The sequence below is a fragment of the Phaseolus vulgaris genome, chromosome 10 (genome assembly GCF_051622355.1).
Source record: "Phaseolus vulgaris cultivar YP4 chromosome 10, ASM5162235v1, whole genome shotgun sequence".
In the NCBI taxonomy this organism is placed as follows: domain Eukaryota; kingdom Viridiplantae; phylum Streptophyta; class Magnoliopsida; order Fabales; family Fabaceae; genus Phaseolus; species Phaseolus vulgaris.
Window position 1 is genome coordinate 8,893,183 of NC_143507.1, and position 22,265 is coordinate 8,915,447.

At 34.7% G+C, this 22,265-nt stretch overlaps 3 protein-coding genes across 9 annotated transcripts; all 3 read left to right on the forward strand.

Moving 5' to 3' along the window:
* The first annotated feature begins 6,964 nt into the window (after window positions 1-6,964).
* Window positions 6,965-10,507, forward strand: LOC137818456 (pentatricopeptide repeat-containing protein At1g71460, chloroplastic-like). 2 transcript variants are annotated; one of them, XM_090296519.1, is made up of 3 exons: window positions 6,965-8,488; window positions 8,957-9,032; window positions 9,135-10,507. In XM_090296519.1, exons 1-2 carry the CDS (start codon window positions 7,057-7,059, stop codon window positions 8,983-8,985), a joined length of 1,461 nt encoding a protein of 486 aa, XP_090152645.1. In that variant the 5' UTR covers window positions 6,965-7,056; the 3' UTR covers window positions 8,986-9,032; window positions 9,135-10,507. The 2 variants fall into 2 exon arrangements, with proteins under 2 accessions (XP_090152645.1, XP_090152644.1); XM_090296518.1 differs by having other exon boundaries at window positions 6,966-8,722.
* Window positions 10,508-13,265: 2,758 nt separating this feature from the next.
* Window positions 13,266-15,696, forward strand: LOC137813452 (pentatricopeptide repeat-containing protein At3g26782, mitochondrial). The gene is given in 4 exon segments (XM_090296051.1): window positions 13,266-13,702; window positions 13,704-13,830; window positions 13,871-14,573; window positions 14,576-15,696. Coding segments are annotated over 4 exon segments (2,388 nt in total).
* Window positions 15,697-17,130: 1,434 nt separating this feature from the next.
* On the forward strand, window positions 17,131-22,230 carry LOC137818890 (elongator complex protein 4). Of its 6 annotated transcripts, none has more exons than XM_068622532.2 (9): window positions 17,131-17,259; window positions 18,121-18,286; window positions 18,419-18,639; window positions 18,724-18,799; window positions 19,570-19,726; window positions 20,626-20,704; window positions 20,945-21,104; window positions 21,191-21,282; window positions 21,843-22,230. In XM_068622532.2, exons 2-9 carry the CDS (start codon window positions 18,157-18,159, stop codon window positions 22,008-22,010), a joined length of 1,083 nt encoding a protein of 360 aa, XP_068478633.1. In that variant the 5' UTR covers window positions 17,131-17,259; window positions 18,121-18,156; the 3' UTR covers window positions 22,011-22,230. The 6 variants fall into 6 exon arrangements, with proteins under 6 accessions (XP_068478633.1, XP_090152630.1, XP_090152631.1 ...); XM_090296505.1 differs by having other exon boundaries at window positions 17,202-17,259; window positions 18,419-18,583; window positions 21,843-22,229; XM_068622533.2 differs by lacking the exon at window positions 17,131-17,259 and adding an exon at window positions 17,873-17,978 and having other exon boundaries at window positions 21,843-22,229.
* Window positions 22,231-22,265: the final 35 nt, after the last annotated feature.

Below are 22,265 nucleotides of genomic sequence, written 5' to 3' on the forward strand. Positions count from 1 at the left end.
GCAAAAGTTTAACTTTTGTTCTCGAACGGGGTTGGAACTCAGAGAACTATTGAGACTCCTTCTTGGTCGGTCGATCGGCGTGCACTTCAGTTACTCTCCCCACAAGCTCCTTCCTCTTCTCTGCTCGCTCCGTTCCTTGACCTTCTCATAATTCAGACTCACTCGGATCGTACCTGCACTCTAACGCTCAAGTCAGTAAAGGTATTCGATACTCGGTTGTCAGAGCACTGTACCTGATGATGATCCCCTGATTCTTGCAATGTGTGTTATTTATATTACCTTAGTGTGTCTTCCTTATTGGTTCAGATTACGGAGTTGGACCGTGATTAGGGTTACATTACCTAGCTCTTAATCATGGATTAGCTTCGCTGATATTGTTTGAGCGTAATTGGACTTATGTTGTCGGTCGACCTTATAGACGTGGGTCGTTAGGTCTCGGTCGGCCCAGTGATGGGACCCGAGACATGACATCGGTCGTACGACCTTACCAATACAGTGGGCCTTCCTTATTGGGCCAGATTAGGGAGTTGGATCGTGATTAGGATTCCATTACCTAGCTCTTAATCGTGGATTAACTTCATTGACTCTGCTTAAGCGTAATTGTCGATCAGCCCATTACGTGGGTCATGACATTGTCGGCCCATTACGTGGGTCATGACATCGTCGACCCGTTGATGTGGGTCATGACATCGGTAGGTCCAGTAATGGGGACCGAGACATGTCATTAGTCGTACGACCCTTACCGGTACACTTGCCCTCCAGGCTCGATGATGATTAATCCGAAGAGTCTTTGAGAGTAATGTGACGGTCGGGCTCCGGAGATTTGACGCGGAGATCTAGTTTTTAGTTTTGTTTCCTTTGACCGAGATGTGACCCTTTCTTTTTATCCTGAGGTCGGGGTGTGGCCTCCACCGGCCGAGATAAACGATAAGTTTTTATGCATTTACTTGGACCAAGTTTTTAGGGTGTCGGTAGGGTATGCTAGTTAAGGCTACTTCCTTGACCGAACCAAGTCTTCATGGTGTCGGTAGGGTATGCCGGTTAAGGCTTCGTCCTTGACCGAACCAAGTTGTTGTGGTATCGGCAGGATATATCTGTTAAGGCTTCATCCAAACCGAACCAAGTTGTTGTGGTATCGGCAAGGTATGCCTATTAAGGCTTCATCCAGACCGAACCAAGTTGATGTGGTATCGGTAGGGTATGTCTGTGAAGGCTTCATCCAGACTGAACCAAGTCTTTAAGGTGTCGATCGGCAAGATTCATCATCCATCTCTAGTGTGAATGTCAGTCGGCCCATTGATGGGACCATGATGTCGGTCGGCCCGTTGATGGGGATCGTGACATGTATGGCATGTCGGTAGGCAAGATTCATCATCCATCTCCAGTGTGAATGACAGTTGGCCCATTGAGGGGATCATGATGTCGGTCGACCCATTGATGGGGACCGTGACATGTACGACTTGTCGATCGGCAAGATTCATCATCCATCTCCAGTGTGAATGTCAGTCGGGCCATTAATGGGACCATGATGTCGGTCGGTCGTTGATGGGGATCGTGACATGTACAACTTGTCGATCGACAAGATTCATCATCCATCTCCAGTGTGAATGCCAGTCGGGCCATTGATGGGACCATGATGTCGGTCAGCCCGTTGATGGGGATCGTGACATGTATGACTTGTCGGTCGGCAAGATTCATCATTCATCTCTAGTGTGAATGCCAGTCGACCAATTGATGGGACCATGATGTCGGTCGTCCCGTTGATGGTAACTGTGACATGTATGACATGTCGATCAGCAAGATTCATCATCAATCTTAAGTGTGAATGCCAGTCAACCCATTGATGGGACCATGATGTCGGTCGGCCCGTTGATGGGGACCGTGACATGTATGACTTGTCGATCGACAAGATTCATCATGATGTCGGTCGCCGAGCACGACTCGACCCTGAAGAAATCACGACTGGCGTTCGCCATCAGAATCGAAAACTTGTCCAAAAATTCAGCGATAAAGGTCTCGATCGTAAAGGTGGAGGTGATCCTAGTTACCCTAAGGTCCACCCAGTCAATCTTTGGTGGGGAGACGACCTGCTTGAGGGAGTTCGATCGGTCAATAGCACCGCCCGGGTTGTCCCCCCTAACCACCTCCACAGGGGGCAACACTTGGATTGCGACGACCGATCTAAGCTCGGTTGTGGAGGATTCGGAGGCAGAAGAGGAAGTGGACGAACGAAGACGAAGACGAGGGACGCGCAAGACAAGGGGGATGAAGGGGACGAGAACCCGAAGAAGAAGAGGAGGTAGGTCAATACAAAGAAGACATGACTAACCTTACGAAAGCCGGAACACAGCAACTTAGGATGATGATAACCGTTCAGGTCTCAGAGCAAATGTTTGAGTAATAGCGCAGTTTCTCGACACTGTTGGGACCACTATTTATAACCCCAAAGGTCTCGGGAGGCGAAACTTCACAACCATCTCAACTATTAGATTTTTTCAATCCAACGATTTTTGTCAGCTCCTGCACAGAAAAACCCCTCATCAATGCAGGTCATGTCAATCGCCGCCTGCCATCACGTCAAACATCGAGAACCCCAACCGTTACACCAAACCCAGAATCTCGACCGACATATCACTCTCATAAGACTCTTCGGATTAACCATCCTCAAGCCTGGGGGGCAAGTGTACTGGTGAGGGTCGTACGAAAGATATCACGTCTCGGTCCCCAACATCAGGCCGATTGAATGTAGTCGCGACACATGTCCGTTGGACCAACCGATAGCTCAAGTCCAATTATGCTCAATCAAGGTCAGCAAAGTTAATCTGTGATTATGATCTAGGTAATTCAACCCTAAACACGATCCAACACTTAACCTGGCCCAATAAGGAAAGCTCATCACAGGTAATATAAATAGCGCATACTTCAAGAAACAAGTATGTCATTATCTACAGTACTCTGAGAACCGAGTGTCAAACCCTTTTGCTGACTTAAGCGTCAGGGTGTCTTCTGCAAGTACCCCCCCCCCCCCAATTCGGTGCTTACAAGAAGACCGAGAACCGAGGCTACGAAGGAAAGGTGAGGAACGAGCAAAGGAGGTTGAAGAGCAGTACGACGACCGACCAACAGGAAGGAAGAAGGTAAATCCTCTCAATAGTTCTTCAGGCCCCAACCCTCACACGAGAACAATTTTTTTTCATATGTCCATCAACTTAATGTTTCAAATTTACCTTATGTTGTTCAATTTAAAATAAGAAAACAATATGTATTTAATTATAAACTTTATGACACCTTAAAATATAATTAATGAAAATGTAATTGCCAATAAATATTCTCACTATTTTTACTCTACTTGTTTTACTAATAATTTGTCTCTAGTTCTTAAAATTATTCTCAATTCTATAATATCATAATTTAAATTGATGTTTTCTATATATTGTATTTAAATTGTTTTATTGTTTTCAATTTACTATTCCCTACAAAGGTCCAGTATAAATATTTTATTGTTTTCATTTCTTTTATTTCCAAAACTATTTTAAAAATTAAGTTAAATGATAATTTTTTATAAATATACAATTGAAAATTTATTTTAAAAAATTGATAAATTTAAATTTTTTATATATTTATTATTCAAGAAAAATATATTAATAGTGATAGAAGTTGATTTTAATCCTTTAAATGATTATTGATTTATTGTTCACCATTGTATATGTGAGTGTGGTGGCTAAGAGAAGTTATTGAAGATAAAAATGTGTGTAGAATAATCACTCTAATACTGCACTAAGTGTAAAGAAAGTGAAAGAATCATCAATATGCAACATTATTAAATTAAGCAATTTTGTCCAAGATTTTTACATATTTTTAATTGAAAGTTACTTGATAATTGGAGACTCAAAATATTGATAACTTTTTGCTTTCAAAGTATGATACAAATAGTGATAGTTGGTTTTTTTAACTTATAACTAATATAAACTAGTCTTCAAACAACAACAAAAACTTGATAATACAAGCAAGTTTTCTCATATATCAATGTGTCAATTACTCAACAACATCTACAAGGCTCTATACAAATAGAAACTCCTAGAACAACATGTATTTCCTTTCATTCATTGGTGATTTGACTAGGAATATATGGATATATTTTATTAAAAGGAGTCATAAAGTTCTCAAAGTTTTAAAGAAATTCAAGAGATTAGTTGAAAAGAAAAGTGGTAAGATGATTAAGATCCTAAGAATATATGGTTTGTGAATTCATAAAATTATATGAAAGTGGGGTATTAATTCATGAAGTTACGCATTCTTAGACACACCCTAAGACTATGGTGCAACTGAGAGAATTAACATAACTATGTTAAACATGGTGAGATGCATGCTAAAAAGCAAAAGCCTTCTAAGCTTCATATAGGGAGAGGCAGGTTAACTCTTGTAATCAAATTGAATAGATCTCCCACTAAAAGATTGGAAGATATCACACCAAAAGAAGCATAGATTGTAGCCAAACCAAATTTTAATAAGAATATTTGGTTCAATATGATAGAAACATGTCTGTAATCAACTAAGGGGGAGCTTGATAATAGATGCACAACACATATTATGATTGGTTATCATTCAACTAGAGGTTACTAGATGTATGAACTAGAAAATGGTATAATTATTTATTATTAAAGATGTTGTATGTGATGAGAACGGAAGCTAGGATTGGAATTCAATCTTCGATGAAGCTCAACTAGACCTACTACCGGCAGGTCGGCCCATAAACCCACTAACATTTAGGCAGGACGGGCAAGTCCGCTAGCTCACCCATATTTATTTTTTATACTTTTAAATAGGAATGTCATGCTTTTGAAATCAAAATTGGTGATGATCAACATTTTATATAAAATTTTATTTACATTAATTTTTTTATACATAAATTTATTCATTGAAGTATTCTTGATATTTATTTTATTTTGTCATATATTAAACCTTCTTTGATTAGAATATTAAAGTTTGATTCAATTTTATTACTCTTTCTAGCATTTTTATTGTCTAAATAGTGATATCAATGGCTACAACTAAATAAATAGATCCAAACAAAAAAATTACAAAAACTTTAAAAAGTGGCAGGCTTGCCAACCCACCCCATGACAGGACAAGTTACTAATTTTAGCCTGTATAGTCTTGGCGGGTCAGTCTAGTCCACCCCTCTTTTGGCGGACCAATGGCAGGTCAGACCAAAACGAGTCGAGCTGACCTATTTTACCACCCTTACATTTGAGTGATTAAATAGTCAACTCAAAAGAATAATTGGTTCATTTTGCACTTATGGCAAAAGCTAAACTTGTTAAGTTAGACAAGCCAATGATTAAGGAAGAATGACTAACAATTATGAAGGATCAGATACAATCTATATAGAAGAAATTCATGAATCCTCCTTTAAATAAGAAACCTATAACACTAAAATGGTTTAATAAAGTGAAAGTTAACAAAAAAGGAGAAATGGTTAAGCTCTAAGACCAAACTTGTGGCGAAATAAATTTTGCTAAAAACAAGAATCAATATGATAAAATTTATACATTGTAGCTAGAATGGAAACTATCAAAATGGTTGTAGCTATTGCAACTAATGATAATTTTATGCATCAACTAGATGTTCAACCACAAGGATTTGTAGTTAAGGATTCCAAAAATAAGGCATACAAATTGAAGAAGACATTGTATGGCATTAAACAGACACCAAAAATTTGTAATAAGATAATAGATAATTTCTTGTCTTAAATTATCTTTGAGGAATGCACCTCAAAACATGGATTTTATATGAAATTCTCAAAAGATAATGTGAAATAAAAAAAATTGATCATATGCTTGTGCTTTAATAATATTTTGATTATTGATGGTAGTGAGGAAGTAATTGTTGACAAGACAAGTGATGAATGAGTTTGAGATGAGTAAATTTAGACTTTTCTTTTACTTTTTGGGAATTGGGTTTAAAATAACCTAGTATGGGACAATTTTGCATCAAACCAAATATGTAAAGGATCTATTAAAGAGGCTCAATATGCAACAAAACAATCCAACATGAACACTAATAGAATACTTGTGTCGTATAATGAAACAAATGAATATATAGTTTATTCTGAAGATTGTTGGATGTTACAAGGTCAAACTTGAACTTCACGGACTGTAAATTATCTCACTTGTTAGTTGCGAAAAGGATATTGAAGTATGTACAAAGAACAATTTATTTTAGAATCTTATTTCAAATGGTGAAACTGATATAAAAGAAAAATTGATTGAATATTTTGATTCAGACTAGTGTCGAGACAAAAGTGATAGAAAAAACATTGTTAGGTACATTTTCTATAGACGAGCTCTAATCACTTAGTTCTTTATAACGAATCATTTTGTAAAATTATCATCTTGTAAGGTTAGACATACAACAACATCTAAATGGCATGCCAAGCAGTTTGGTTAAATGCTTTGATGCAAAGATTACAAGTGAAAACATTAATCAAAGTAAAGTTGTTGGCAAACAATAAATCTAACATTGATTTAACAAAACATTCAACCTCTCATGAAAGGAACAAACATTGAAGCAAAAATTTACTTCTTAAGAGAGCAAAGTCAAAAACAAAAAACTGAAAATTAAACACAACAAAACTCAAATTTAACTTATAGTCATACTTACTAAGACTTTAAAACTATAAAACAATAAATGTTTAAACATATAAGAAAATTTGTTAAAATTATTTGTTTAAATACAACTTTTGAATAAATGAGAAGTGTTAAAAATAATTCAAAGTTTAAAAGTTCCTAGTAACTTTATAAGCAATACTAAACCCTAAACTTTATAAATTTCACTTTTAGTGCAATGCACATATTCTATCAAATATACAATTTATTTATTTATTTTCATTTTATGAGTAATAGTTAACACCTAAATCGATTTTTATTTTTTAAATAGGTTTATTGAAAATAATAATCCACGTACATGGTGCGACCAAATCAAATGTTTTATTCCAACAAAATAAGCCTAACTATTTGCGGCCATTGTTGGTAAGGTTGTCCCAAAACCGCGACAATGTTCAGCGCGTGTCCCACCAACGCGGCGACGCGTCCATGCTTCAAATATTCTTCTGAAATTCAATCCTCTCTCTCTCTCCATCCTCACTCGTTCCTTCTAAATCCCGCCACGCGCCACTCTCTCTCACTCTCCACGCGACAAAACCACGCGCCTCCCTTGCCTCCGCCGCCGCGTTTGGATTACACCCCTCCCAACGAGACGCGTCTGAACAACTTGTACCTCAAGCGCGGCAAAGTCGAGTTTGCGCGCCTAGTGTTTGATAAAAGTCCCAAACGAGACGTTAATGCATGGAGGTGGAGTACCATGATTACCCGTTTCGCGCGCAATGGAATGATAAAAGAAGTTTTGGGGTATACGAGGTTGATGTTGGTAGAGGGAATAAATCCAAGTTTGGTTTTAATGACTGTTATTCTTGATGTTATAGGGAAAGCTGGTGCACGAAACTTGGGTAGAGAAGCTCATGGTTTTGTGGTGAAGAATATGTATTTCAAGGAATTGTCGATTCTAACCGCATTGATCGATATGTATCATAAGTGTGGCGATGTTGGGTCGGGGAATCGAGTTCTGTTTAGTGTGATGAAGTGGAAAGGAGATTTTTGGATTGGATTGGTTTCGGGGAGACTTGAGGTTCAAATGAGATCTGTGATTCGGTTGAAGAGGTTCCGACCTGGTGCTGGTGCGGTTGCCTCTTTACTTCCCATTTGTGCACAGTTGAGGGCTCTGAAGCAAGGGAAGGAGATTCATGCTTATGCTTTGAGACATTGGCTTTTGCCTAATGTGCCAATCGTGTCTTCTTTGATGGTGTTGTACTCTAAGTGCGGTGAGATTGAGTATTCCATTAAACTTTTTGATAAAATGGAGTCGAAGAATGTGGTTTCTTGGACTGCCATGATTGATTCATGCATTGAGAATGGGGGTGTGTGTGAAGCCCTTGGTGTCATGAGGTCAATGACATGGATGACCGAGCATAAGCTGGATACTGTTACCATGGCTAGGATGCTACATGTGTGTGGGGAGATGAAAGCTTTAAAGCTTGGGAAGGAAGTTCACGGACAAGTATTGAAAAGGGGTTTTGCATCAGTCCATTATGTTGCTGCGGGACTCATTGATATGTATGGGATTTGTGTAGATATTGATAAAGCAAAGTTGGTATTCAGTGTGGTTCCTGATAAAGGTTCAATGGCATGGAGTGCTCTTATAAGGGCCTATGGGCATAAGGAATGGTATCAGGAGGCAGTTGATCTTTTTGATGACATGATTTCAAATGGTTGCTCTCCGAATCGCTTCACTTTTGAAGCTGTTCTATCTATATGTGATAGGGCTGGATTTGTTGAAGATTCTTTTAGGATCTTTGATTTGATGTCGAGATATAAAATTGAAGCATCCAAAGAACACTGCACTTGCATGATTCGACTCCTTACCCGCTATGGTAAACTAGACGAGGCTCTAAGATATTTAGAAATGAGTTCTTCCTTATAGCTGAGGGCAAGAGATAATAGATTGTTCTTTGGATGTTTTATTAGATTGTTAACATTCTTAAGCTATGTTTATTTTCAACATACCGAACAGCTGTTAACTCCAAACTCTGTTTAATAAACAATGATCACAAATGCAGAGAGTACTAGAATCCCTTCCATCTGAAAGAGAGTCCTCTTTCCCACAGGTACTACTCATAAAGGGCAAATAAAAAAACTATCAATTTTATATGTTAAATTACTTAATTATAATCAATAATTAAAACTTAATTTAATTTGTAAGTGTTTTTCGTTCTGTTTTCTCATCCATAATTTTATGATTGTTCTATCTGTACATTGGTACCTTCTGCCTCAAGTAAAGTGCATTCCTTCATTTGCTCTTCCCCGTGTACTCTGATCTCACTGTTTTTGCTTTGTTGCAGAAACTGTCCAGAATTTCGAGTTCAGCTAACAACTAAAAGCAGTCTATATAGCTTCTCTGAAAGAAATTAACACCTGGTGATTGTCTTTCTGTGCCTCCATCTTCCATTACATATTTTTGGTTGAATTTGGGATCTTACGAGGTTGCATGATTTGTTGGCCTGGCATTTTCATGTTCAGGATGCAAGATGCCACTGCTGACGATTGATTTTTGTTCGCTGATGGACTTCTCAATGCTATTAACATTAAGTGTCAACTAATTTGCTCTGGCTTTTGGAGTCTGAGCAATATAAGTGTAGTTTCTCAAGCGATGGTGTTCGAATTTGAAGTTTAGCTCTAGCCAGCAGGGTCATGGTAATAATGCTATGCATCAACATTCAAATGGCAGAAATGGATATTTGCAAGGATATATTCTGCTACTCATCAATTCTACTCAAATTTGGACCAATGGTGAGAAACGATAATATCTAAGTGACTCCTCTGTTTCTATGTCCACTAGGATGGTGAGGAATGAGAAGATGACCCTTGTGTTCTATCTCCACAAGGAAAAGCCTTTATTTTTTGCAATTTACATGCAAGTGAGTTGCTTTCTTCCATGTATAGGCTTATTGAAATAATACAGAAAGAGGGAATGCAAATTCAGATATTTGCCATTTTACAAATCCAACATTTAGGTTCTCCATTTGATCATGTTCTATAGTACAATAATTTATGCAACTTGATTAACTTTGTTTAATGCACTGTAAGTTAGGGTTTGTCCCTGTTTATCTCCTTAAAGCCAGGGCTGTAGAGGATTTTATTAACCCTATGAACCCAAACACTCCACAACACAAACTCAGAAACAGCGTTGACCCTAAACCCTACACACAAAGCCACCAATTTTTATCCCAAAAAAATGAACAAAAGATGCATTTGTATGTAGATTTAACCCAAAAAGTGGAAAACCCAGATGGATGTACATGTAAATTAACCCTATGAACCCAAACACTCCAAGCACAAACTCAGAAACAGCGTTGACCCCAAACCTAAATACAAAGCCACCAATTTTTAGCCCAAAAAAAATGAACAAAAGATGCATTTGTAAGTAGATTTAACCCCAAAAGTTGAAAACCCAGATACATGTACATGTAAATTAACCAAAAAGAAAACAAAAACAAGAAGCATGTAGATGTAAATTAAGAAGCCCAAATTAGCAACAACCAACCATGATTAAAATTTGATGGTAAACAGTAACATAACATCAGTAGTGATTGATTACACACCAAACAAAAACCCTTCTTTCTTGGATCCCTGGTTTCACCCCACCAAAGGGTGTCGTAAAGCTTTTTCAGTGGTGTTATTCATGAGTCCTTGGAGGAAGGCGTGCCTTGATCGGAGGACTTGGTGATGGCGGCGGCGGTGGTGGTGGCGGGAGGAGGAGGTTCACGGCGGAAGCGGGTGGCCAAGATGTTTAGGAGGCTGTAGAAGTGGTAGAATAGCTGTGCACTAACCAGCACTACCAAGCAAAAAACGACGAAGTCCATTTTGGAAGAAGAGGAACAAGAATATGCTTGGATCGATCGAAGACGAATATGAACAGAGGAAGAAGATGTTTTAATATTGGGAAAATTACATCTTTAATGAAAGGGACATGTTGGTCTTTTTCCCTATTTCATGTCACTTTCATTTCTCACATTATTCTTATTATATTTAAATATTACTTTACTTTTATTATGATTAGATGAATGATTATATTATAATAATTAAATAAAGAGATTAGTACAATAAAAAAATTAGTGAGGAGGAAAAGTTATACTAAGATTGGATAATAATTTTGTTATTATTGTAGTTCAATCTCTTATAGAATAATAACACGTTACATAAGAAGTGTGTTATAGATACAAGTTTCAAATTTATAATCTTGATTATAATTTTTTCTCCTTTAAGTAGTTCAAATAATTTTCGGAGAGATGAGATTTTATAACATCATTTTGGATGGATTAACAAATTCATAATAGTGTCATAAATTAAGTAAATTTAAAATATTTTTTTGGTTATTGTGCATTAAAATCAAAAGTGATACTTATCACAAGTTTATATTTCAAAAATGTTAAAAGTGAAATCAAGATTTATGGATTAAAATGTTAAATTATTGTTTTGAAGATGATGGTTTGGAAATAATTATTTTTTTAATCATACTCTTATATATAAATTTGTATTTAATTGAAGTGTCATGATTCATGTGAGAATTTTATCTCTTTTCTTATCATACCTTATTGAAAAAGTTGTTCATTCAACGTGATCCACAATTCAACCTACAAAATTTAAGATTTTATCTTATTAACTACTAATTTAGAGATGATATTTTATATTTATACTGAAACTTTGATAAAATATTTCTTAGGTGCTCAAATGAAAAAGCCTTTATTATCTTCAAAATCATTTATCAAGATAAAATTTTAATTTTTATTAAAAATAAGATCATTTTTTTTCCAAGTGCATCTTCACGTAGACATGACCACATCGTTATAATAGAACCTCTAGCATTATTTTATATGTGTGTGGTCTCTCATACTTGTGTGGACTCAATCACATCCTTATGGTCGCATGTGTAATTTTGTATGTAAGTGTGTTTCCCAAACTAATGTGGACACACCCTTTGATGACCATCAATCACAATTTAATATATTAGCATATCTTCTACATGAGGGTGGACACAACCACAATCCTCCGATCAAATCTCTCATGTAATTTTTCATATATAAGCACGTGTCTACGTGTCTCGGTATCAACGTGGACATAGTCACACCCCTTGAACCGAAACTTTGACATTAATGTGAATTCATGTGAATATGACAAGTTAGACAAAAATTAAAAATTACATGTAACTTTAAAATTTATTTAAAATTTTTTTTTTCATAAAAAAAAGAGAGGTCAAACTTAATAAAAACAAAAGTAAGAAATTACATAATTTAGTTATTATTTTGTTATTCTCACACACTAAATGTTAACTCAACTTTTTTGGAAATTCTTTTTACTTATATTAGAGGGAAACATATTTACATTGTGAGCAATTTATTTTATTTTATTAGAGGGTAAGAATTTACCATGAAAAAAATATTTATTTTATATGCATTATGAATTTATATCCTAAAAAATTGTTTTAATTATTCATTTAGCTTAGATTTACAAAGACCTAATCACATTTTTATTTCACATGATGTAACTGTAGAACTATCTTTCTTATGCCCATATTAATGCTGATAAAAAAGTTTATACTTTCTTTTATTATTTCATAATTTCACATGAAATACAAGAATCATTGACTACTTTATTTTTTACTTACAAAAACCAAATGATTAGAAATTCATAATAAATTATCAACATGGTTAAAATTCTGAATTGTTTACATTGCATTTTATGTCATAATTAAATACAAGATATGTGAATTTACACTATTTTCAAGAATTTCTCCCCATTTAAATACGAAAATATAACAAGTTTTTTTCAATAGTATCAGTGAAATTAATTCAAGAACTCACTTGAAAAAAGGAAGAAAATGTAGAAAGAAGATGACTTGAAAGTCCTTTTCCAATATAATTATTTATAATAATAATAATAAAAGCATTTTCTAATCACCTTCTTCTAAGGGAAAGGTAAAACGAAATTAAAAATGACTTAGTAAAAGGAAATCTGTTTCTATAACTACTAAATTAATTTAAGAGAATTTTTAAATTTAAAAAGAGAAATATCAACCTTTTAAAATATCAACAATAAAAGAAAATACGCATTACACATTATATATATTCAAAAAAATTATACTTTCACAACTCAATTAGTTATATACAACCCCTATATCACAGTTTAAAAGATATATATAAAAAAGTAAATTTATAATTAAATAATTTAAAAAATAACATTAGAAGTTGTAGAACTGAGTAGAAAAAAATTGGTAGTCAATGTATTATGGTTGTATATACTCTTATCAAAGATGAAAATAAGAAGGGTTTATCCTCTCTTTCTTATCTATTTTCTAATGCATAACATGATAGTGACCACATGAATGAACTTCTCTGAGATTTAACTCATAACGAAACACAAATTCTTCACTCTTTGTTACTCCTAACACTCCATTCCTCATCTTCTCCTTCAGCCTCATTTCTACTCCCCTATTAAACCAACATCATCACTCATCTTCTGTAGTGGAAGTTTAGGCTCTTTCAAGAGATTGGTGTGTGGGGGGTGAGAAAGCTCCATATGAAGCTTGAGTTTCAATGTTCAGTGAAAGAAATGTAAAGGGATGTGCAAAACCTACTGAATGGTTAAACTAAGATGGTTACAACCAATTCCTACCTCTTTAGTGCTCCTTCTTCTCTGCTTCCAATCTCAATTCATAAGTTTCCAAACTCTAGTAAGCACCACTCCCCCACTTTGGCATTCACTCAACTTAAACCAAAACCAAAACCAAATGTGTCTTCCATCAAACAACACATCAACCTCAATGAAACACAACAACTCCAAGGTCACTTCATGAAAACCAATTTCAATTTGAGTTGTAGACTCCCTTTTGCAGCATTAGAATATTATTCTAGCAATGCAGCAATTCATAGCTTCCTAATTACATCTTACATAAAAAACAACTGCCCTGCAGATGCGGCAAAAATGTATGCCTACATGCGTAGAACAGACACTGAAGTTGACAATTTTATCATACCCTCGGTTCTCAAAGCCTGTTGTCTTATCCCTTCAATCTTACTAGGACAAAAGTTGCAGCTTTGTAATGAAAAATAGATTTCATGGGGATGTTTTTGTGTGTAATGCTTTGATCATGATGTACGGTGAGGTTGGAAGCTTGACATCGACACGACTGTTATTTGATAAGATTGAAAATAAAGATGTTATTTGCTAAGATTGAAAATAAAGATGTTATTTCTTAGAGTACTATGATTAGAAGCTATGATAGGGGTGGTTTGTTTAATGAAGCATTGAACCTTTTTAGCGATATGCTTGTTATGGGAATGAGGCCTAGTGAAATTGCAATGATAAACATCACACATGTCTTGGCAGAATTTGCTGATTTGAAAATGGGGAAAGTCGTGCTTGGTTATGTAATAAGGAATGTGAAGTATGGAAAATCAGGAGCTTTTCTAAGCCCAGGTTTGATTGATATGTATGTTAAATGTGGAAATTTAGCTTGTGCAACAAGACTTTTTGATGGCTTGTATGAGGCTAGTATCATTTCATGGACTGCTATGATTGCAAGCAACATTTATTGCTATAATTTGAATGAAGGTGTAAGACTCTTCATCAAAATGCTTGGAGAGGGTATGTTTCGAAATGAGATTACAATCCTTAGTTTGGTCAAAGAATGCGGCACAGTAGGAGCTCTAGAACTAGGAAAATGGGTGCATGCTTTCACATTAAGAAGTGGATTTACAATGTCTTTGGTTCTGGCCACTGCTTTTATTGACATGTATGGAAAATATGGTGATGCTAGAATTGCAAGATCTATATTTAGCAACTTCAAGAGCAAAGATTTTATGATGTGGAGTGCCATGATTTCAGCTTATGCACGAAACAATTGTATAGATGAAGCCTTTGATATCTTTGTTCAGATGACAAGTTGTGGAATAAGGCCAAATAGATAACCATGGTTAGTCTCCTTAGGATATGTGCAAAAGATGGATCACTTGAAAAGGGGAAGTGGATCCATTCTTACATAGACAATCAAGGAATTCAAGAAGACATGATTCTTAGAACATCTTTGGTGAACATGTATGCCAAATGTGGAGACATAGACGTAGCTCATAGATTGTTTGATGCAGCAATGGACCGCGAAATTTCAATGTGGAATGCCATGATATCTGGTTTTGCAATGCATGGTCATGGTGAGGTAGCATTTAAACTCTTTGAAGAAATGGAAGCACTAGGGGTTGTCCCTAATGACATTACATTCATTGGAGCTCTTTATGCTTGTAGTCACCCAGGATTGTTGAATGAAGGGAGGAGGCTGTTTCACAAAATGGTTCATGAATTTGGGGTTGTCCCAAAAGTTGAGCACTATGGTTGTATGGTGGATCTTCTTGGTAGAGCTGGAATGCTTGATGAGGTAAATGAACTAATTAAAAACATGCCTATGAGGCCAAACATGGTTGTGTTTGGATCTCTTCTTTCTGCCTGCAAGCTTCACAAAAATCTCAAACTAGAAGAATGGACAACAAAACAATTTCTATCATTGGAACACTACAAAAGTTGATATAATGTTCTAATGTCAAACATATATGCTTCAAAAAGTAGATGGGGTGATGTTGCACATATAAGGAGAGGTATGAAGGATAAGGGAATTGTTAAAGTAACAGGTGTTAGTTCCATTGAAGTGAATGAGTCACTTCATGAATTCACAATTGGAGATAGAGATCACCCAGATGCTGAAAAAATTTATGAAATGATTGATGAGATGAGAGAAAAACTGGAAGATGTTGGATACATCCCATATGTATCTTGTGTTCTGATGAACTTGGATAATGAGGAGAAAGAAACTGCACTTAACTATCACAATGAAAAACTGGTAATGGCATATGGATTGATTAACACTGCTCCTGGTGTTCCAATTAGAATTGTGAAGAATCTTAGAATTTGTGATGATTGCCACAATGCAACCAAGTTGCTTTCCAAGATGTATGGGTGGGAGATCATTATGAGGGATCAAAATCGTTTTCATCACTTTCAAGAAGGATCTTGTTCTTGTTGTGATTATTGGTAGGAAAAAGTTTAAAAAGAGAAGACTCTATACTTAGATATTCAATATTCAATGGTAGGAATCAAAATGTAAATTTTAGTCTCACATCGATTGATGGCAAATAACAAAGTGCAATAATATATAGAAAATCTATGAATACAATACTTTTAAGTTTTAGATTAGAGATTGTGTTATATATAAATAATTTTTCTAAAATACCCAACATTAACCAATATTTACAACTTCTTCCCCAAAACAAAATTAACAAATGTTTTCCATGGTATGTTGCTACAATAAAAAACAACTAAAATATAATGTGTTCTTATATAGGTGTGAAGGGGTACTTCTATTGCTGTTAACTACACTTATCTTTCTCTATAACACTATATTCAGTTTCGGACAGTTGGAGTGAGTACCTGCAAAATGTACTTGTCTAAATTAGAATTCAATGTAGGATAGGTAAAAGTAACAAATATTATTAAATGATACGTACCTAGGTGTAGTGTATATTTATAAAATGGATCCTCAATTCTGGACCTTTATTAGGATAAGTCGCAAAGTTAATCTCAATTCTAAAATATGATTCCATATCTTTGATGAGATTAATTGTAACTTACGAAAAGTTAGTTGTTAGTTCCTTAATCATTAGATTCGACCATAATACTCTGTGAGGTCCGATCTTCCAATTGAGTAGAAATTCAGCCACCTCACCTTCTGATGTCATTTAGTGATTGTTACTTTCAAAAAATATTAATTAGAGTGAGTCATAATCATTATTTAAATTTTTTGTCCTTTCAAAATCAAATACAAATCTTCTCCAACAAATTAATTAATGTGTGCTGTAAATTGAATCACTATTAAATAATTTTATCAATAACTTAACTATAAATAGTGGAATAAAATTTATATCAAATACTTAAATTTAAATAAACCCTTTTCATAATATTTTAAAAAAATGGCATGAGTAAGCAGTAGCATGGGCATTGAGACAATTGTTTTAATTTGTCTGAGTATAAGGATTTTCATTTTTTTAATATTTGTCTAAGCATAATGAAAAGTGTGTTATTTGGATTTGCCTTATATTAATTACTTTAACAATTTGTATTAATTATTTTATTTATAATTAATTATCATTTTGGCTATTAGGTATTACTTTTTGCTCTAAGTAAACCTTAAACTAATGAAATTATATAAGTGATTATTAAACATTGAATATCAATTTAATTTTAAATTGATATTTTAAATAATGTTTATGAACTACTTTAAAAAAATTCATTGATTTCTAATAGTGAAAGATTTCATTTTAGTTCCGAAAAGAACTTAAAACTTTTAGTCTTTATGTATTAAAAAATTACATTTCTTCAAATTTAAAGAATTTAAATGATTTATTTTCAATTTGAAGATCAAAATTGAGTTAACCTAAAATTTAGATACTAAAAGCTTAATCAACCCTTTTGTAAATATGATGAAATGGAATTATTGAGTTATTCTTGCATATAAGGAGTGTAGTGATTGTGTGAGTGAGACCCAACGGAGCCATAAATTCCTTCGCTTTGCACAAAAACTCAGAACTCACTGCTTTTTAAGGTGACCCTCTCTCTCCATCTTTCACGTTTCATCATTGTGTTTGGATTCTTCAACTGCTTCATATTTCTATGTGTGTGTATTTCTGAATTGAGAAATTTAGATTGGTGTGCTACGTGTAGGGAAAACCGAAGTTTAGGTTGCTTGCACGACACGTGTTTGATAATATGCCTGCACAAAGCTTCATTCGTAGTTTTGTAAATTTTTTGTGTCTGAAGTTTTGTCTGACTTGGAAGTTTTTGGATATCTCCGTCGGTTTGAACTTACATGGAATTGCTTCCTCTAATTTCTTTCGTGTTGTAAAATGTGGATACTTACTACTGCTTCTAATTAATTAGTGTGTCTGTAAGCTGTTTGTTATATGGTTGTGAAGGCCTTCTTACTTCTTTTTACTGCTATTTGATTATTTGTTGTATTCGGGCTTAAATGTGTTTTTTGTTCCCTCTAAATATTACTATTTTTTCTTCGTTTGGTCTGTAATTTTTGAAAAAGTTGTAAGAAAAGGCATCCCTGTGGGTTAAATTTCCCTAATCTTGTTTGGACAAAAGCACTATTGAGTTTGGTCCCTTTTAGTGATTGCAATTGGCAGACTTCAATTTCTTATTGTGTGGTTTAGACTCACTTTTTAGTTTTGAAATCGAAATTGAAATTTGAAGGAAGCTCACTTATGCATTTTAAACTTTAATTGCGAGTTTGAGCCTTCATATTAATTCCACTTTTGGGTTAGTATATTTGTTTAATTTATTTGTGGCATTTATAAATCACAGTTTTTATGATGTTTCATGTGGTCTTCGAAACGTCCTTTTGACATGAGTTGCAGCCTATTCAGTAGACTCACGTAAACATGTACTCTTGCTTCCTCAGGTCTCTGAGTGGCATATTATAAAGTTTTGATGCAGAATGACCACAACTAGGGCTCGAGTTAGTAGTTTCTCTCGCAATGTGTCAACTGTGACATCTCAGAATCCTGGACTTAAGCATGGCCCTAATGGGACAATGCTCATTTCATCTGGGATTCCTGATCTTGACAGTAATTATCTCTTTGACTTCCTTTTAACTGGCTGTGTAGTAAATGAATTAGTTATATTGTTTTATTTGATTCATGTGGAGTTTTTTTTTTCATTGAAGATTCTCCTGCTTGCTTTTCCCCCCTTTTGAATAGAGATTTTAGGTGGTGGTTTTCCATTGGGTAGCCTTGTCATGGTTATGGAAGATGAAGAAGCACCTCATCATATGCTTTTATTGAGAAATTTTATGTCTCAAGGACTTGTACAAAAGCAACCACTTTTGTATGCTAGTGCATCTAGAGATCCTAAAAGATTTCTTGGTACGTTGCCTAGTCCGGCATCACCCAAAGGGGATAAATCTTCAGATCTTAGCCATGTACTTTTGTTCATCCTTTTCTCTTTGTGATGTAATACTTTTTTTTATGGTAATTTGGTTTATTTATTGTTCTTATAATTACAGGAGAAGGATATAAGAATTGCTTGGCAATACAAGAAGTACTTTGGTGAGCCTCAGCTAAATCTCAACTCTAATAATGGTAAGTCTGTACATACCCTTCTCTCAATTGTTTGTTCTTCAATTATTACTGTTTTACTATAACTTCTTCTCTGTATTAATTTTTTTTTCTCTTTTGGTAAGTATGCAATACATGCCTATCTCATATCAATACATCATGCCTCTTTTTCTTTTCAACAATCATCATGCCATCTGACCAATTTTCCTATCCAGCAGCCTCCGTGTCCTTGTGCTTTTTTTTTTTGCTTTCTGGTAACTACCATGCCCTCTGATCATTTTGCTCTCTGTATTAAAGAAATCACTTGTTATTATTTACTTTATTAACACCAACAACCAATTGACTTGCATGATTCTCTTAAGGTTCTTGTGTTACTGACATTTATAACAAGCTTGTTTCATATGATACCTGTATTCCAGGTTGAGGGGGAGTGTTAGAAATATGAATTGATTACTTTAAATCAGGAGATTTGATACGGGAATATCTTATCAAATCTTTTCCATTGTTGATATTGATTTTGTTTACTATTGTATCTCTTCTTCATTATAAATTAGAATACTTATGTGTACACAACATACGAAATTCATTTTATTCCTTCTCGGTCTTTCTCTTCTCAACATGGTACCGAAGCGATACCATTCTCCATGACTTGTTTTGTCACTAATCCTTTCAACAATTAATAGGCATTTGTGATCAATTTTTACAGTGTCCTATGGAAGAGAGGAATTTGTAAATTATTGAATATGCCAATAATTTAATGTAAACTACTGAGTTGAAGCTTACTTACATTATAGGTGGTCAGCAGGATTACTGTAACGATTTTGATTTGAGGAAGCCCCTGGATCGGCATTTTTTTAGTGGCAACAATGTAGATTGTGCTAGCATCAAAGATTCTCCAAACCTTAGTTCCCTTCAAGACCATTGTGCTGGATTTCTGGGTAAACTCTCAAGGTGAAGTGATCTATACCCACTATGTTATAAATGTATTCTTAGAGATATAAGGTGATTCCTCCTAGGCCTCTCCACCTAAGGTTCTTGACAGTATTGAACTGTTTATTCATATTGCCACACCTGGTTGAGTCAAGTTTTTCTGAATAGAATAAAATCACATGAGCTTAAATTGGACATGATCTACTGTTTGGATTTGATCATAAGTGTATAATGCTTTTTCTAAACCAAACTTTATTAAATCTTTTGATAGATATATTTTAGCATATGCAATTTAAGATTTGATAGAATACAATGGTGTCATTTGACCAAGGTAGCTGTCTCCACCCAGTGGGTAAGGGCTTTAATTGTTGTATTCAATTTAGGATTTAAATAAATTTTCTCTATTCTTAGTACTTTTTTGCTATAGTTGGCAGTTCATTGTTATGGTTGATGGTCTTACATAGGTAGCTGTTAGTTATTCTTATTTTTTTTTTATTTTGATGTGCATTTTGTGATCATAAATACAATATAGGGATTATGCATCTAGGAAGCAAGAAGTATTTGCAAGTTTTGCAAATGCATGCAATTGTGATAATTGACTTTGGAAAATATTTTTTTATCACCATCCCATTCTTTTGAATGCTGGAGTAAAAGGGATGATGAAGATTGCAGTATTGTTAATTTTGAACTATATTTGCTGTTGCTCCTGGACCATCACATTAGATAGTTTGGCGCTTTATCAAGGCAATTAGAGTTTGACTATTTCTTTAGGGAATTTCTTAATTCCCTCTGAATTTCTTGTTTTGCATCAATTAGGTTGTGATAAAGACTATGTTGATGTTTTTTTGAAAATTTTTTCTTAAGGTATTCTTGTTTCTGCCCACTTTTTCATTTACAAACATTATGGATGTCATCAACAGAAATGAAGGCAACATTTCCTCTGCTGGTCGTATTGCAATTCAATCATTTTGTTCTCCACAATGCAAGTATTCAACTGAGGTGAGTTAATGTATTTCCTTTTTTTTATAGTATTTTGAAATAAGTTTCTCCTTTGCCTTTGAGCTGTCCACTTTTTCTTTATTATTTTTATATCCTTCCTCTATTTGAATTAGGATATAGTTTACCTGCTTGCGGATCTGTCTTGCGATCGTAGTTGAGTCTCAGACATTGATACCGTTCTTCATTGTATAAAGGTTTAATATTTTTCTAATACGAGATGTCTTAATATTTCTTTTGTAGGAGTGGCATATGCTTTCCTTTATTAGGTCCCTAAAGAGCATGACCCAGTCTTCAAACGCTGTTGTTGTTGTAACCTTTCCACCTTCACTTCTTTCTCCATCTTGTTCACTAAGATTGCAGCATATGGCAGACACCTTACTTTCTGTCAGAGCCATTCCAGGTTCATAGACAACTCTCAGGTCTTATATTTCATGTGTTTATTTATGAATTATCTCAAGCTTCAGTAGAAAACTATATTTGTTTCAGATGAGGACAAGGAACTGGCAAAACTCCTCACTGGTTACCAGGATATGATTGGGCTTTTAAACGTACACAAAGCTGCACGGTTAAATACACAGGTTATATTCATACATTTTCATTTATCTTTGAATTACTGCTTTTGTGCACCCATAGTTCCCCATATGACATGCAGACAACTGTTTACGTCCATTTACCTCGATTGTATTTGTACCCCATTTTGACATGTTTTTACTCTACCTATCCTCCTTTCTTCCTCATGCAGTCTTAGCACCTGCAATCTTGCATTTATGGCGCACGCACACGCAAGACTCTTTAGCAATAGCTTTTAGCACTAAGTACATTATCGGCCTTTAATAAATGTGTGTTTGAATTTAAATGGAAAACCTGCATAAGTCCATCTTTTCAACTCAATTTCACTAAATCAGAGAAGCTTCTGGGAGCTGCTTTCAAATTTGACAGTATAAGAATTTGAACAAAAGACGCAGTAATTTGTTTGATAAGTATTAGTTTTTGGTACATGCGATAGATCTTGCCAGTCTTCTTGTAAAGTTCATCGGATTGAAAATTTTATTGGAGGAACAATGCATTTGTAGAAGCTACTTTTTCTTTCATTCTTGACACATCTGCCTATGCCAATTGTCTGATTTTCATCGTGCAGGTTCCAGTGATTTTGGAGGCTACAACGTTCTCAATAAAATTGCACAAACGGAGATTTTTGGTCTTAGAATGTCTAAATCAAGCCCCAGTTGACGGATCAAGTGGAAGTTCATATGGCACATCTGGCGGTTGTTCTGGCTCAACTAAAGTTGGGACACTTGATTTTTAGATTATACCTCATTTATAACTCAACATTTATTGTTGAAGCCAAAGATAATTATTTTTTTATTGTATAATTTGAAAATATTTGTATTTATTTATTGAAATTTAGAAAAAATGTATGGAGGTGGAAGAAGAAATACCCGTAAATAAGTTAAACTTGAACCAATGTGTTTGATAAGAGATCCATCAAGGTTGAGATGAAGAAGAAAAAGGTTTTTATTTCCTGCATCTCATGATTATTGTCTAGAAAGAAAAAAAAGAT